This window comes from Nicotiana tomentosiformis, chromosome 6, assembly GCF_000390325.3.
Source record: "Nicotiana tomentosiformis chromosome 6, ASM39032v3, whole genome shotgun sequence".
NCBI classification, from domain to species: Eukaryota; Viridiplantae; Streptophyta; class Magnoliopsida; order Solanales; family Solanaceae; genus Nicotiana; species Nicotiana tomentosiformis.
Genome location: NC_090817.1, coordinates 5,835,920 through 5,853,880, shown reverse-complemented (window position 1 = coordinate 5,853,880; position 17,961 = coordinate 5,835,920). Strand labels below are relative to the sequence as shown.

Genomic DNA, 17,961 nt, shown 5'->3' with positions numbered 1-17,961 from the left:
TTATATTACAATCTATTGAATATTGCAGCATCTACATTTTAACCAACTAAAGTATATAGAATATCAAGAGATGCTAAAGTAGTGCACAGTGGTGGCAAATTGGATTAAAAAAAATAATCATCCATCTATATTATCCGTTAAAAAATGGGTTGGATAATGAACTTTTTAAAAACGGGTCAAACATAGATAAGAATCATATTATACACTTAGAAAACAGATAACCAATGGATAACTAATGAGTTTTAACTTTTATATTTGTAAAGACTTAAATTGGGGGTCCCTAGGAATTCTCTCAAAAGTGATCATATTCAAAAAGCCATTGATAGTATGGTTACACATATGGTTACCCGTATTATCCGTCGGTTAACTCATTTTTTATCCGTATTAAATATGGGTTGAGTCGGTTACTTTATCTATTTTTACATTACCAGTTTTCGACCAGCCCATATTCGACCTGACCCGCCCGTTTGCCGCCGCTAGTTGTACATTATTACTAATGTACTAAATAATAGTAGTAAGAGGTGGGCTTAATTAACCTAATTTTAAGCAAAACATAGAAGGGAAAAATTTGAAGCAGAAAAGAGGGAGGGGGAATGAATGAAACAAGAGCAAGGCAACTTTCTTTTTTTCCTTTATAATTTCCTTTATTCACAAATTATGCATACAAACTAATAATTGTAGCTTAGGCTATGATTTTTTTATTTTATTTACATCACTTATATTAACACAACAAACAATAAAATACATTCTTTTGGGGGTAAACAATAAGGACCAAACTATATTCTATTAAGCAGATTTCTGTCATATCTCTCTCTTTTTGAAGAAGGCTGCAGTCAAATTATTTAGTTGTTTTGTAACGGTGATAGGACATTTTTGCGGTATTCAGCCAAACCCCATAATGGATATATATTTCTGTATGCTGCATAGTGTAACATGCAATTCTTCATGAAAACACCAGTAATTTCCTGCACATATATATTAAACACAAATCAGATATATTTTGATAAGACCAATTTTTTTTAATAATCGAGAAATTAGAAGCACGGATGCCCCCCCGTAAGGATTTGGTGGGTCTTGTGAGAGGTAGATGTAGGCCAAAGAAGTATTGGGAAGAGGTGATTAGACAAGATGACTTTGTTTTAACATGACCCTTGATAGGAGGTGCGGAGGTCGAGAATTAAGGTTGTAGGTTAGTAGGTAGTTCAGTGTGTTTCCGGACAATTCCGATGTTATTAGTGGCAGTCTTGTATTCTAATATTGTAGATTTCTATCACTACATGTTGTTCTTTTTGCCTTGTTTTCTTTTATCTTGTTCTCGTTACTGCTTGTTGCTACTGCTCTATTCTCATTTTTCCTCGTGCCGAGAGTCTACTGGAAACAGTCTCTCTATATTCACCGTAGGAGTAAGGTCTGCGTACTATTTACCCTCCCAGATCCCACTTGTGGGACTATACTGGTTTTTTAGTTGTTGTTGTTTAATATTCGAGAAATCCCCGAGGGCCTTTGGTGACGACTTTTCTCCTTTGTTTAAGCTTGTAATTTGTAGACTAATTACCTGCTGTGGGAAGTCACCATCTTCCATTTGAGAATTAATCAACAGCCTTGCTGCGTGGTGGAGGGGCCTTGGATCTCTGCCAACCTGTAAAAATGGGAAAGTTGGTAAATTAGTTTTGAAGAAGAAAATGTTTTACTATGATTTTGGAATAAATTAGCATTTATTAGTAGTAACAAGGAGTTTACCTGGCCAGAGTGAATCAATCCCATCAATGCCCATGCAGTTTGTACAAGATTTGAGTTATCTGTTTCAAGTTCTCTATATACCTGTTTTGATCAAATACAAAGTTGAGTCACAGTTGTCTTTTCCACAGGGTAAGCGTGTTAATAGAAAATGTAGAAAACCTCCAATGTTAGAAAACTTGTTCTAAATTATTGAATGTTGTCATGAAAGGGTTCCAAAATGGACCGGTATGATTATTGAGAATTCATATGGCCGACCCTAACTACGTAAAGATTGAGACGCACGTAGTTGTAGTTAGCATTTTTGCTTTTACATTACCTTGTCTGGGCAAGAACGGTAGCTTTCGCCCCAACCACCATCAGACCTTTGTGTTTGTAACAGAAATTCAACGCCTTTACGAACAGCTGCACAGCTGCTGTAACTCTTGCCTGCTGCAGCAAGTCCTCCAAGAGCAAACCATGAACCATATGTGAAGCACACACCCCAGTTACCATACCTGTTAATATGATTACTCGTGTCATATGTTACCGAACTATGAACCCGTTTGGATTAGCTGATTGTAAATAACTGATAAGTTTGAAGTGCTGAAACTGATTTTTTAAATAAGTATTTACGTGTTTAGATAGACGTGCTGAAACTGATAATAAGCAGTTGATGTGTTTGGTAGAAAAGTGCTGATAAGCTGTTCTTTTATTAAAATGACAAAAATATCCTTAAAAACTTTACAAAAGATTATGAATTAAAAAGTTTCTTTGTAATGAAAAGGATGAACAACGAATATGGAATGAAGAGAAAGTTAGGAAATTTATTTTGGGAAAAATATTTTATGAATTAAAAAATATTACTAAGGATAAATTAGTAAAAATCTTGGTCAAACTAAAAGTGCTTATAAGCTGAAAAGCCATAAGTTGGGGGTGACCAACTTATGACTTATGACTATTTTTAGCTTATAAGCACTTTTGGGTGTTTACCAAACGCGTAGATAAGCCGAAGTTAATCATAAGCCAGTTTGACCAGCTTATAAGCTTAGCCAAACACCCTCTATATGTTGTAAGTTCAAGGGTTTTCGGAAGAAAAATGTAATATACCATGAACCATCAGGCATCTGTACATCTTCAAGATATTTAACAGCATTAGCAATGAAATTGTCTATCTCTTTTGTTCGGTGTCCAGGGTACAGCTTCTTAAACAGAACAAGAGCTTGAATTGATGAGGCAGTACACTCGACGTACCTGGATTGACATTTAATCAGTGTCATGTAAAATGGAGACTAACAAGGGAAAAGGGAAAGAGGGGAACTAGAGAAAGTACACTTACTCGTGCTCAATCACAATGTCCGCGAAAAATTCAGTAGGATTGAGCAACTGTCAGTGAATAAAACAGAACAAGAAAGTTAATTATTCAGGTTGGGGAAGACAATAGAACAAGTTGAAGGCTTTTAACAACCTTGAAATAAAGCATGGAGATAGAAATTCCTATGTCGTGAATCTCAAACTCAAATATAACGATTATTTTACTTGGCAGAAAAGTTACCTCCAAATACTCTGAGGCCCCCGCAGGCTCCCACGCTGCTAAGCCTCCATTTTTACTCTGCAGTTTTATTTAAAATGGATCTTATGATTACTGTTAAAAACAGAAAACAACTTCAGATTAAATGACTAATAATTTCAGGACACATTTTTACCTGTAAGGAAAGAATAACATTCACCGAGTCATACAGTCGCCGAGGTTCCATTGCCTCACCAACTAATTCAGGGGGCATTGTAGAGAAGAGAAGGCAGCACTAGAGAAACAAAAGAAAGAAGAGTTCAGGCAAATTTACTAGCATTATCTTATCATTTTTCTGCAATTACAAGAAGTGGAAATTTTATTTCATGGGAAAGTTAGATACCTTTAGTGCTTCGGCAGTGCAATCAGAGACTTGCCATCCATGATCTTGATCTGAAAATGTCCACGATCCTTTTGAAATATGCCGATACATTGATTTAAAATCACCAGAAGGATTCTCCTTCACCTGCAAGAAGTAACTTACTTTAATAAGGCTTAGCTGAAAAGGAACCATTATTTGAGAGAACAGTCGAATACAAAGAACAGGTGTTCATGATTTAAACATCCAAACCTGTGATTCTTTTATAAAGTTGTGTCCTCTTTTAAGAGTGTCTGCTATCTCATCATTCATCTCACTGGCTAATAGAGCTTGAATAGCAAAACCAGTATCCCATTCTTGACTACCAAAACTCTGCAATTCAACAACAAACAGTCAGATATTTCAGCAAACATTCTTTGCATCAATTAAAAAAAGAAAAAAAGGAGACTAGATTTTTTATTTTACAAACATGCGTTAAGTGCAAAAGAAATCCTATTTTAACTCATTACGGTTTACGAAATAGTATAATTCAGATCTACCAACCTGCATTTTCATTCCATCTTCAGCTACCCATAAATAATCTGGGATTCTAGCAAGATGTTTTTTGAAATAATCGCCGTTGGGATCCTCAACCCAACAAGCAAGCATGCACAATACCTACACCATCCAAAGTGTTACATCAGTGTCTAACAATTGAATTCATTAAGAAAATACATTTATGCAATCTGTTCAAAATGAATCAGTTGCCATACTTTTTCGACACATCCAATGGTGATGTATCTACTATTCTCATCTTCATAGTGTATGTGTTTCATGGTAACTTCAAGAGCTTTATTTCTCAGCTTGTTGACAGGCCAGCGAGTCAATAAAGGCTCGGTACATATGTAGAGACTGTCCCACATCAAATCTTGAACCAAGGGATGAGGGTAGTAGAGATCCTCCTGCAACAAGTATGTGTTTTAGCATTTCTAAAAGGGATGTTTATTTACATATTAACTTCAATACTGATATCTTTTTTTACCTTAGCACATACATGGCGTACTTTTCTCCAATTAATTTCATCATATGGTTGATCATATAACTCTTCCCTCAGTTGTAAAATAAGAGGTGTGATTGAACCAACAAACCTCTTCCCATATAGATAAGACATTGGCATGTAGACCATTCGACAGTAACACCACATTTTTGCTGCATTTAAATTGAGAGTCAAAATACGAGGTAGATCGAAATGTTGCATAGCAAATCCTGAAAATTAATATCTACAACAACATGAACTAAAAATTTTAGGATGTGTACGAATTATGCATGAGGAATAAAGTGATTGACCAACCTGGATGCACGGGAAGAAAAGATGGAAGAATCCAAAACTCAGGGGGCATTGGGTTGGTTCCTAACCACTCAAAAACTCCAAGAATCTATGAAATAAGGGAAGTTTCTCAGCAAAAAGAAGGCATATATACATGACAGTTGAAGGTTCACTTGACAATAGGAATGATACAATTTACTGAGTGTAACATCTACATAATAATTGTGTAAAAGAACTTTACACTATCAGGTCACATAACGATAACTAAAGTTAACTATCCGCAATAAGTGGGATTAGTAGCGTAGGAATAGATGCAGGTTACTTGCGACAACAAGTTAAAATACGCTAATAGTGTGAAATTTTGCAGACCATCATGTATTATATAAGTTAATTCCAGTGAACAAAGCATCTCACGTTCATGCAGGGTCTGGGGAAGAGTCACACCCCAATTTATAATAAATATAACGACATGGAACATTCTACAATAAGTAGGAATCCGTAACTTATAAGATAAGGCAAATTACAACAGGTTAAAATACACTAATAGTGTTAAAAAAAGTGTGTACACGCTAAGTGTAAATAAGCTAAATCTCTAATTTATAATACTCTAAAAGAGTTGTTAGGATAATCATACCGAGAGCCATGTTTTACCCCACGAAGGAATCGCGGTGACACTACCATGATCAAGAATCCATTTCCTTGCTCTAGCACAGGCATTGTTTTCACCACCATCCGGTCCTTCGCCAAGGATCCTCATGCATATGTAACTCAGTGATGTACAGAACATGGTACTATGACCTTCTATGTGCAAACCCCACCCACCATCTTCATTCTGAATAATACATAAGGCCGTTAGTAATTCAGAAATGAGTTTAACTTTTATGCACCGACAAGTGTATATTGTCTAAAGTGTAAAACTTTTTATACTGTCAGCTTATATAAGTTAAATTATTTAGGAATCTGCAAAACAAACTTTAGTAGAATAACATAGTATTCATTGAAACATTTAGTCAAGTACCTGGTGACAGTATATATACCGAAGAATTTCCTTCCGATGTTCTGCTGGGAATACAGTATTAAGATGACCGGTGATATACATACACATAACCTGCATTTTTTGTGACGTGGAAAAAGTAACATGTTACAGTAAGTTAAAATACACGACGATATAAAAGTTCTTTTACCTGTCAGTAATAAATAAGTCTAAATAAAAACATACCAAAGGTGGAAGAAAGAATAAAGGACCAGCATTTTCAGCAGGCCAATGACCATCACTAGCCTGTAATGCTGAAAAGAAATGAACAGCTCTACGAAGTGCGGCTGTGGCAACTTCATGGCTAATTTCTTCCCCTTCTTCTACTTTTACTGCTGGAATTGTTTGTTTGAAATTCTTGTCTCGAAGAAACTGCATACATAGAAAAAATGTGACATTTAGATTATTTTTAGAACATATTGCCTTAACAGTATTGTTTAGTTAGAAGCAGTACATGATCCTTGAAGAAAGGTACGGACGTAGAGAAATTAGGGTAGCAGAGTTAGCTTTCTTTGGTATTAGGTTTTTACGACTGCCCGTTGTTTTATTTGATTGTATAACCTTACTGTCTTGTTGTGTACCTTGTTGTCTATATTTTCAACAATGTGGTGCTTATACTTTTCTGAGTCGAAGGTCTATTGAAAATAACCTCTCTATACTCACAAGTTAGGGGTAAGGTATGCGTACACACTACCTTCCTTCTACCCAATGTTATGGGATAATATTGGGTATGTTATTATTGTATTGCATATAGACTTAACATGTACTTCCTACGTCCGTAATGAGGTTCGGGTTTCGAGGAAACTTTTTGTCTTTTAGATATCTTGAATTATTAAATATTGGGACTTATATTACTTTTATGTTATTTTCAAATATATAAATTTTGATTCTAAAAACTTAAAGATTTTATATTCGAATTCACGATCAAAATTAAGATGCCCGGTTCTCGAAATTCAAGTTCCACCGTATAAATTTGGACAGAGGGAGTAACACGTATGGGTAGTCAAATGATGTAATGCTATATAATTCCCTAAGTTTGTAAAGCATCACTCGTTTAACTGAAGGCTAAATTTGCTTAACCAAATAACATCAGGACCAAAATTAGAATTTGTTGATAATTGAGGGATTAAAAGTGAAATTTCCCTTTCAAGTTATATGGTGCTATTTTGATTGGACATGGAATATAATAAAAAAATAAATACTCATAATTTGTTGAAAAAGCGAAGAGAAGATAATTTACATTCCAACTAAATTTATTAAATATTGACTTTAATATAAAGTCAAACATTCGATGATATAATACCAAACAGCACTATAACTTTCCTTTGTGATGTTCAATTTTGTCTTTTACCCTTTAGTTTGTCAGCTTGTTTTTTTAGTGAGCTTTATCAATTATTCATAAAACTCCTTGTTCTATCGTTTTTTAAATCTTTTTCTTGTATTCGTCAAAAGAAGCAATAATACTATATGATTAACAACGTGACTTTAATTTTTTAAATTTTGTTCATTATTTTTATGACCATATTTCAAACCGTAGTGTTACGAGTTGAACTCAATATACTATTAAAATGAATTTGTTAAAAGTCTTTCACAAGTGTGTTGTGATTTTGGAGAACCACTAGGGTACGAAAGCCAGAATGTTTCAGAAAATAAAATTCCAACTCAAACATTGCACATATAACACTATAAAAAAAATGAATTAGCTACGAACTTCGCCGATAGTATATTATTAAATCACTTGTAGGTAATAAAACTTCTTGATAATTAGCCGCTAATTCGACGCTAAATTAGCGATGGATTTTTCTCTTTGACTATAGAATTTGTTCGTCGCTAATTCTTATTTGTTTAGTAGTGATAAATAAGATTACACTAACCTGTTAACTTGGGAACCATATTTGCTCATAAATCTATTAATTTAGTGATAACTATATATGTTAAGATATGCGTCACGTATTTATTGGGCTGATATAAATGTCGGGCTATTTACCTGCATTCGCCAAAGAAGATCTCCACTTGGCTTTACTTTATACCGATTATTCCAAAATTGTTGACGAGCCTCTTCGATCTCCTTTCGTTCTTCTTGTGTTCCTGCATTTGGATCGAACTCCCACGTTTGACGTCCTACGTAGTTGTTTGTGCTGTACAAATATGGTCCATCTTGTCCTTCTGCAATCTTCAACTTCCACATTTTTATACTTTCTTCTAGCTTTTACTCTCCGAGTTGATCTAAGAAAAAAACCAATAAAGGATACGTCAAGACAGTGGCGAAATCAGTAATTTCGCTATATAAAAAAGGATAGTTCGGTGCACTAAGTTCCCGTTATGCACGGGATCCAGGGAAGGGTCGGACCACAAGGATCTATTGTACGCAACCTTACCCTACATTTCAGACAAATAATATAATTTTGTCAATGCATAAAGACAATACTACGCAGGGGCGGAGACACAAGTCGAACTACGGGTACGCTATAAGCTAGAATCTCTCACGCAATAGTTGTGAATTCGATTCTAACTATCACCTTTTCCTTTCCCCAATCCCCATGTATAACTACTAGTACAGCTATGTCTCAATCCGAAATAAAGTGATTTCGGCTATATAAATTCTCACATACCAAAGAAATTTAACAAAACCTACCACCCCTTTTAATCAAACCCATAAAAAAGGTCCTACAAGTTTCAAAATATTTCATGCAAAATGAAGATGAAGTGAACAAAAATGGTTTTTTTTGTGTGTGTGTGTGTGTGTGAGAGACAGAGATATTAATGTGCAAGAAGGGAAAAATTTCTAAACCTGCAGGTTATGTAGAGATTGGATATGGAAATTAAAGGAGATGACTCACTTAAATAAGAGGAATATTTGCTGAAAGAGTGTAGGTGTAAAAGGGATGAAATGAAATCTGGTAAATTTGTTAATTTTCTGTTAAAGACTCACCAAGTTTTTTTAGGGGGAATTTGGAGAGAAAGCAATATAAGAAAAGGATACTTTGTTTGGTACTTTGGTAGGTTTCAGGAGATAAGAAATTAATTATGATTGTGGTGTGAAAAACGTGAATGATCTATGCAAATATTTATAGAAAAATTAAGGAATGTTAGTTTATTTGTCATTATATTATGGTAATGAATATGCCATTTATTGGCTTTTTCCCTTTTTCTTTTTGTCTCATCTTCTTTTGTTGCAGCGTTTAAATTTTTCATGTAGAGTTTAAATTATTTGATTTGGCGATAATGTTTGCTCACGAAATATATATATATATATATATATATTATATATATATATATATATTTCGTGAGCAAACTTATAAGAATTGATTGAATTTATTTTCACTTTTCTTTTCAAGTCGGTAGTTCTAGATTTTGAAGCATGGTGCAAAGTTTGTTAATAATAAAGTGAAAGAAAAAGAGGTTTTTAATATAAACCAATGTATCCATTATATATCCTTTAACCACCAACAACTACTAGATATTTATCACTTTTATGCTAGTGGCATGCCTTTAACTACTAAAAATGCAAATTTTTTTGACATATTTTAATCCAAAATTCCTTTTTGATGACCAAATTTTCGACGGGACGTCCGCCAGAAATTTGCATTCTTTGAGTAATTATATAGACAACTTAAATCTAAAAAGTAAGCCAAGATACAAGGAGACCAACATGTTTCCTTAAAAAGTTCCTATATTTGTACACTTCATATAATGTCTCAATTAATAAAATACCAAAATAATACACTTCATATAATCTCTTATAGATTACAAAAATGATATATAATCATTAGAAATATTAAGTTGACAGATATACACAACAATAAGTGGCAAAAGTCGAAATGAAACTTTGGTATGGAAAACTTTATATATATTTGGTATATATGTAGAACTCTCTATTAATTTAATTTGTGTAGTATATATATTTCATCGTACAACATCTAAATTCCATTTTTTGGAGGCATTGTAATTCAGATAAAACAAACTTAATTTGTAGCATATAACAACTGAAAGACTTGATTATAGTCATCTAGTCTAGTAGGAGTATAAAACAAGAGCAAAGAATTTACTCCATGTATCCCAACCACTTACCTTATTAAAGAATTAATTGAATCCCGAGTTTTGGTTCGAGCTCGGTTCTGTCTTGGGGCATCGATATTTGGGGCCTGTGCCGATCGGTGTTGTCCCGTAGTCCGATTCGGACACGGGCTCGATAATGATATCGAGTTTTGCCGTTGATTGGTCTTATAGTTCGAAGCTCGACGTCTCTACTTCGGAATTCGTTCGAGCTTGTCATGTGGATACCCTTTGATTGAAACGTCATTGTCTCGACCGATCCTTATGACTGAGAATCGATTTTGACCGTACACAGATAGTCCCCTCGTTTCTCGGAAAGGATGTGGCGAGGAACGATATGATTTTCCTGCGGCTCGATCAAATTTATGCTGACGTTTCTATCGAACCCGATCTTGACGTTTGTGGTAGATGTCCCATCGACTCGGTTTTACCGAGGCATTTAATGTGTGCCAGATGGTGGTCGGCCATCTTTGATACCGAACCGTCATGCCTTAGTTTATAAACAGTCTTTCCACACAACCTTTACCACTTTTGCGCCTTCTCTTCTTCCAAACTTTCTTATTCATCCTCTCTACTTCGCTGCTACGGGACCGCCCATACCAGAATTTGGGTGTTGTCTATTTCTTCACCTTCTTTTGCACTCTTTCCTTTCATATCGATGGCAAAAACTTCCAAAACCGTACCTCAGAAGGAAAAAGCTTCTTCCTCACGACCGTCTGATGATAAGGCGCCGGTAGAGCCGTCAGTTCATGACTATGTTCCTGGCCTGTGTATTTTGAAGACCGATTTTAAGGTGGAGAACCCTTCTTCCGTTCTGGGTCAATGTGAACACGTATCGATGTATATGTGCTCTATAACAGAAGATCACCTTGAAGCTGTCAGAAAAGACTGCAACTGGGGTTCCGAGTTCGTGTTGCAAATTCCGTCTTCCGATGGGAATGTTACCACTTACGTGGAGGGGTTTTTAAGTATTTATATTTACCCCTTCACACTGGAGCCCGTCGACCCGGTGATTATTGATTTCTGCAAAAAGTATCAAGTCACCTTTGGCCAAATTCATCCCTCTTTATGGCGTATAGTGATCTTATTGCGCTTCTTCTCTATCAAAGCCGGGGGTTGGATTTTTCTCTGAACCACCTCATACGACTGTATCGGCCTCAGATCTTTCGAGGACTAATCAGACTTCATCGTCGGGCATCGAAGGCATTGATGTCGAGCATCGATGAAGACAAGGATTAGGGTTGGATGGGTCATTATATTCGAGTGAGGACCCGTGATCTCATTCCGGAGGAAAAGATGTCGTTCCCTGAAGAATGGAATTTTGACCGTAAGTGATTTTTGTTCACTTTTTAGGTACTTTTCCGACTTTTTTCTGATGTCTTTCCCTGATGTTCAGCTGCCCCTTGGATGCCACAAGCGGTGCCTGACCTCGAGGACTGGGTTCGGAAGTTGGCCTCAACCTCCTCTTACGACGAGCGCGCTTGGCGTGATTTGGCAAAAGGCAGATGGGAGGCCAAGAATCATGGTAGGGTTTGCTTCTTGTTTACTTCGAAGTATTCTTTGCGTTCTATTTGTTACCGATTTCCTCTTGTGCAGGCGTAACCAGGGATGCCGCTTTAAGGCCTTCGAGTGGTGAAGAAGGAAACAAGCCCTGGTCCCTAAACAGGGGGAAGATAAGAAGTGAAAAGCTTCCTCTCGGTCAGAGGACCTCAAGCCCAAAACTCGAAGGGTGAGGAGAAAAGCAATTTCACTTTCGATTGACTCGGTCCAACAACTGAGAGAAGAAGAAGAAAATAGCTCCTCGGCTTTGGTAGTCCGATCTACGGAGGCCATCGAGGTTGCCAGAGCTCCCAAGCCGATGGCGGCTGTGCCTTTTGGGGTTGTTTCTGAAGACCAGAATCTCGACCGGAGTACTCCGAGAGATTTGCTCGGGGCTATGACAATGGGTGACTCGCCTTCTCTTCCATCTTTTTCTGAGGTGGCGCTGAAGGAAGCTCGAGAGTTGAAGACTCCCGATATCGGCACAGGCTCTGGTGCAGGGGATCCTTTTAGGGATTGTTTTACTGGAGTCGACGATGGTTCTGATATCGGTGACGCTTCTCTTTTATTAGAGGAGGCTCAGCGTTTCATTACTCGTGTAATGATTCTTCCATACTTGACTCATGTTTCTTACTGTGCACATGCCATTAGTAGGTTTCGAGTCGATCTTAGCCAATGTGAGGCCGAGCTCCGGAAGGTCTCAGGAGAGAGATAGATGCTTTGCGGCTTCTTTGCAGCCAAAAGGACGAGGCTATAAAGGACCTACAAACGGATTTGGCTAAGGTCTGTGAAGAAGGGGTCGAACTCGATAAGCAGGTGAGCCTCGTTCTGTTAAAGTATGGGCCTGACTCAAACGTGGAAGTTAACCCTTCATTATCTCAGTTGCAGCAAAAGATCGAAAAGATCGGGTTACTTCGAGAAGAATTCGATCAAATTCGAGCTGAATGCAATCGGTGGAAGGAGACCCTCGACCGCCTGGCAGCGGAAAAAGAAACCATCTTAACAAAATTATTATCGGCCGATGTTCAACTTCGAAGTGTCAAGCAAAAGGGGTTGGTTCAAGCTAAGAAGATCGAGGAGCTTGAAACACGACTTGCTGAGGCTAAGGCGGAGGTTGAGTCGTCGAAAGTCTTGGCGGATAAGTCCATTGTTGTATATCGGGTTGATGCTGAGGCTGCTCAGATGGAGGCCCGAAAAGCGGTGAAGACTGCCGATACTCGAGCTCATTGGGTTGTCGAACTTGCTAAGTGCATGTCTCGGAGGGAGACCCTCGAGGAGATACACGCTCGTGGTTTCGATCTTACCGAAGAGGTAAAAAAGGCAAAAGAGCTTGAAGCGGAAGCTGAAGCTGAAGCCTTGGCTTCTGATGATGATGATGATGGCAGCGAAAGCGGATTCGGGGACGGGGAAGAGCTCGACCAGGAAGCTTAGTTTCTGATTCTTCATGTTTGTATATTAATCTCGTATGTAATTTTTGTATATATATGTATAATCAGATCGACTTGTTTTCTTTTTGTGAAGACTTTTAATCGAATGTTGACCTAGTAATCTCTCTGATCGATCAGATTTGTAGCCCCTGGGTTTGCTTGTTGAGTCGATGATTCAAACTTTGAAGGAACATAATCCGTAGGTGTAATGTAATGGTTGAGTTGACGTAAACTCATAGTAAAAGTAGCTATTTAGCCGTCGAGTGATTATTTCGAACTCGGAATGTAAGTAACCCGTAGACTTAATGGTCGAGTGAGTGCTTGCTCTAACTCGGAATAACAATAGCCCGTAGGCTTAATAGTCGAGTGAATGTTTCGAACTCGAGATAATGTGTCCCGTAGGTGCAATGGTCGAGTGAGTGTTTCGAACTCGAGATAAAGGTAGCCTGTAGGCTTAATATTCGAGTGATTATTTCGAACTCGAATTGCAAGTAGCCCATAGGCTTAATGGTCGAGTGAATGCTTGCTCGAACTCGGAATAACAATAGCCCGTAGTCTTAATAGTCGAGTGAATGTTTCGAACTCGAGATAATGTGGCCCGTAGGCGCAATGGTCGAGTGAGTGCTTGCTCGAACTCGCAATAACAATAGCCCGTAGGCTTAATAGTCGAGTGAATGTTTCGAACTCGAGATAATGTGGCCCGTAGGCTCAATGGTCGAGTGAGTGTTTCGAACTCGAGATAAAGGTAGCCCGTAGGCTTAATATTCGAGTGATTATTTCGAACTCAGATTGTAAGTAGCCCGTAGGCTTAGTGGTAGAGTGCTTGCTCGAACTCGGAATAATAATAGCCCGTAGGCTTAATAGTTGAGTGAATCTTAATTCTGGTTGCACAATAAATCTCAAGTCATTGCGCATGTGTTTATGTTTGGGCCAATATATATATGAGCATGGTTCATTTTGACCATTTGGCTCTTACAATTTTTCCTGTTGGAACCCTATTGTTGTGAGATGACTTTCTTGCATTTGAACTCGATGTATTTGATCTGAACTCGATGTATTTGAGGGCCCTGATGCTCCCCCGGTATTCGAGGTCTGTCGAAAAGAGGCCTCATATATTGTTTGAAGTGCAGCACGATCGATGGTTGCCTCATTAAAAACCTTGCCGAAAAACTCATTTGGGAGAAAAACCGGTCTAAGGGAAAAAGAGTGCAACGCGTGCTCTTAATCGAAAGTTCTTTAGCTCTTGTTCGGACTTCTGCATGGGTCAGTTAGATGAATATGGAAAGGTCGTACCTTAGCAGTAGTACCGTTTTAGATGTGATACATTCCAACTGCTTGATAGTTGTTTGTCGTTTATGATGCCGAGCCTATATGATCCTTTTCCAACATTCTCGAGCACCTGGTATGGTCCTTCCCAATTTGGTCCTAATTTTCCTTCGTTTGGGTTCCGAGTATTGATGGTAACTTTTCTTAACACTAAGTCCCCGGACTTGAAATGGCGAAGTTTAGTTCTTCTATTATAATACCTTTCGATTCATTGCTTTTGGGCGGCCAATCGGATGAGGGCAGCTTCTCGTCCTTCGTCCGATAATTCAAGGCTGGTGTTCATAGCCTTGTTATTTGATTCTTCCGTCGTGAATCGAAATTTGGGACTAGATTCGCCGACTTCGACTGGTATCAATGCTTCAGAACCATATACTAAGGAGAATGGGGTCGCCCCCGTACTGAATTTTGACGTTGTGTGGTATGCCCAAAGGACTTCGGGTAGGATTTCTCCGATTACCGATCTTGAAAGTTGAACGACAGTCCCCGAGCTCAAATCATCTACCTCGACCGACGATCCCAAATTTGCAAGAGCATCGGCCTCATTATTCCGTTCTCGTGGAACATGTCGTAGAGTCCATTGTTTGAAATGGTGTAAAGTGATAAGCAGTTTGTCCAAATACCTTTGCATCCTACCTTCTCGGACTTCGAAGGTTTTGTTTACTTGACTCACCACCAGCAAAGAGTCACAATGCGCCTCAATGACTTGTGCTCCCAAGTTTCTAGCTAGTTCGACACCTGCAATCATGGCTTCATACTCAACCTCGTTGTTAGTTAATCTGATAGTTTTAAAAGCTTGCCTAATAATATTACCCGTGGGGTTTCAAACCTATGCCTAACCCGGACCCCTTTATATTCGAACCACAGTCCGTAAAAAGGATCCATACCCCGGACGATATACCTGATTTCAAAATGAGTTCCTTTTCGACTTCGGGTATGAGGGTTGGCATGAAGTCGGCCACGATGTCTGCCAAAATTTGAGACTTGATGGCCGTACGGAGTTGATATTCGATATCGTATCCACTGAGTTCGATGGCCCATTTGGCCAATCGGCCTGATAGTTCGGGCCTATGTAAAATATTACGGAGTGGGCAGGTGGTTAATACGCTTATGGGGTGACATTGAAAGTACGGCCTTACCTTTCTAGATGCGCTTACCAGCGCAAAAACCAATTTTTCTAAGTGCAGATACCTAGTTTCCGCTTCTCCTAAGGTCCGACTTACGTAATAAAAGGGAAATTGTGTACCTTGATCCTCTCGAACTAGGACACTGCTTACGGCGACTTCTGATACCGCCAAGTACAAGTATAGTTTTTTGTCGATTTTTGGAGTGTGAAGCAGTGGTGGGCTCGATAGATATCGTTTCAAATCCTGTAACGCTTGTTGGCATTCCGGTGTCCAAACGAAGTCGTTCTTCTTTTTGAGTAGGGAGAAAAAATTGTGACTTCGATCTGATGATCTTGAAATGAACCGGCCTAAGGCTGCAATTCTTCCTGTTAACCTTTGTACAGCTTTCTTGTTGTCCACGATGGTGATGTCTTCGATGGCCTTGATTTTGTCGGGGTTGATCTCAATTCCCCGATTTGACACCATGAAGCCGAGGAACTTACCCGAACCGACCCCGAAAGCACATTTTTCGGGGTTGAGCTTCATGTTGTATTTCCGCAGAATCTCGAACGTTTCCTGCAAATGGGCCAAATGGTCCTCTGCGCGCAGGGACTTAACTAGCATGTCATCAATATAGACTTCCATTGTTTTACCTATTTGTTCTTCGAATATTCTGTTTACTAGGCGTTGATAAGTAGCTCCTGTATTTTTTAGCCCGAAGGGCATTACGTTATAACAATATGTTCCATGTCGGGTCACAAACGAAGTTTTTTCCCGGTCGTCCGGGTTCATCTGAATTTGATTATACCCAGAATAGGCATCGAGAAAGGTGAGGATCTCGTGGCCGGCCGTGACATCGATTATGCGATCGATGTTGGGCAGTGGAAAGGAATCTTTGGGGCATGCTTTGTTCACATCCTTATAGTCCACACACATTCTAAGTTTATTTCCTTTTTTAGGTACTACAACTACATTGGCTAACAATTCGGGGTATTTTACCTCCCGAATGGATCCTATCTTGAGAAGTTTGATTACCTCGTCCTTTATGAATGCATGCTTTTCCTCTGACTGGGGCCTTCTTTTTTGCTTCATCGGTCTAAACCTAGGGTTCAAGCTTAGCTGGTGCGCTGTTATGTCCGGCGAGATCCCTGTTATATCTAAATGGGACCAGGCAAAACAGTCGATGTTATTGATAAGAAATTGAATGAGTTTCTTCCTGAGTTCGGGGCTCAAACCCGTTCCTAGGTATACCTTTCGTTCGGGCCAGTGCTCGATCAGTATGATTTGCTCCAGTTCCTCAATTGTTGATTTGGTGGCATCGAAATCATCAGGGGTTACGAAGGATCGAGTGATCCATTGGTCGTCATCATCTTCTTCAATGTTCTACTTACCTGGCTGGGTCGAAGCCGATGTATGTGATTGCTATTTGGCGCTCTGCTCTCCGATCCTTTTATCGGCGAAGACGAGGATACTGATTTTGCTTCTTTGACGGAGAACATTTCCTTTGCGGCCGGTTGTTCTCCGTACACTATTTTGATACCTCCCGATGTTGGGAATTTGAGGACCTGGTGTAGGGTCGAGGGTACGACTCTCATGTTGTGGATCCACGGCCTTCCGAAAATGGCGTTATATCTCATATCACCTTCGATTACGTGAAACTTTGTTTCCTGGATGGTTCCGGCCACGTTTATTGGTAGGGTAATCAGAGTTGCGGGTATGACCTGATCTTGCATGTCGAGCTGTTCTACGACCCTCGATCTGATGATATTGGTCGAGCTACCTGGATCAATTAACATACGCTTAATCTTAATTTTATTCATGAGTACGGATATTACCAGTGCATCATTATGGGGTTGGATGATTCCCTCTGTATCTTCATCACTGAAGGATAAAGTCCCTATAGGTGTATAATCTTGAGTTCGAGATCGCTTTTCCCTCACAATCGATGTTTTAGCACGTTTAAGCATCGGTCCCTGAGGGGCATCGACACCGCCGATGATCACGTGAATGACGTGTTGCGGTTCTTCTGGCTCGTTTTGCTTGCCGAATTCTTTGTTCCTAAAATGGTTCTTCGCCCTATCACTCAGAAACTCCCGAAGGTGTCCTTTGTTAAATAAGCGAGCCATTTCCTCTCTTAGTTGCCTACAATCTTCCGTTATGTGGCCATGGGTGCCATGATATTCGCACATTTGATTAGGATTCCTTTGGGCAGGATCAGTCTGCATGGGTCGAGGCCATCTGGTGTCTTTGATGCGTCCGATGACCGATACGATGGCGGATGTACCAATGTTGAAGTTATACTCCGATAATCGAGGGACTTCTATAGGATCGGCATATTTATCAAAGCCGCTCTTGCTCATAAGTCCCCGAGAATTTTGTCCCTGATCAGTCCTTCTGTTGTTCCGAACTGCATCACGTGCTGAACCGTTATTCATCCGATCTGTGCCGTACAGTTGGTATCGGTCTCTGTTCGACCTTTATTCTCTGTTGATTTCCCTCTGATTTTTAGTGGTTGTGTGGTTGTGACGTACGGGCCCATACGGAGCTCCTAATTGATCATCTTCAA

The 17,961-nt window shown here is 39.0% G+C and overlaps 1 protein-coding gene across 2 annotated transcripts; it reads right to left on the bottom strand.

Moving 5' to 3' along the window:
• Positions 1-594: 594 nt before the first annotated feature.
• On the bottom strand, positions 595-8,874 carry LOC104106203 (beta-amyrin synthase). 2 transcript variants are annotated; one of them, XM_009614693.4, is made up of 19 exons: positions 8,736-8,874; positions 7,932-8,170; positions 6,131-6,316; positions 5,930-6,019; positions 5,546-5,743; positions 4,936-5,020; positions 4,627-4,793; positions 4,358-4,546; positions 4,149-4,262; positions 3,858-3,977; positions 3,630-3,752; positions 3,423-3,521; positions 3,272-3,328; positions 3,056-3,102; positions 2,827-2,970; positions 2,057-2,234; positions 1,741-1,821; positions 1,556-1,639; positions 595-965 (listed from the first exon to the last, which is right to left on the bottom strand). In XM_009614693.4, exons 2-19 carry the CDS (start codon positions 8,130-8,132, stop codon positions 843-845), a joined length of 2,286 nt encoding a protein of 761 aa, XP_009612988.1. In that variant the 5' UTR covers positions 8,133-8,170; positions 8,736-8,874; the 3' UTR covers positions 595-842. The 2 variants fall into 2 exon arrangements, with proteins under 2 accessions (XP_009612988.1, XP_009612989.1); XM_009614694.4 differs by having other exon boundaries at positions 8,785-8,809.
• Between the last annotated feature and the right edge of the window lie 9,087 nt (positions 8,875-17,961).

What these genes read in the sequence shown, in the direction of transcription:
- LOC104106203 (XM_009614693.4), bottom strand. Translation starts at nt 8,132, where the DNA reads ATGTGGAAGTTGAAGATTGCAGAAGGACAAGATGGACCATATTTGTAC. An exon ending in GCACTGCCGAAGCACTAAAG is followed by an intron (nt 3,522 to 3,629) that starts GTATCTAACTTT and finishes TTGTTTCTCTAG; the next exon opens with TGCTGCCTTCTCTTCTCTAC. An exon ending in ATGGTGACTTCCCACAGCAG is followed by an intron (nt 966 to 1,555) that starts GTAATTAGTCTA and finishes ATATATGTGCAG; the next exon opens with GAAATTACTGGTGTTTTCAT.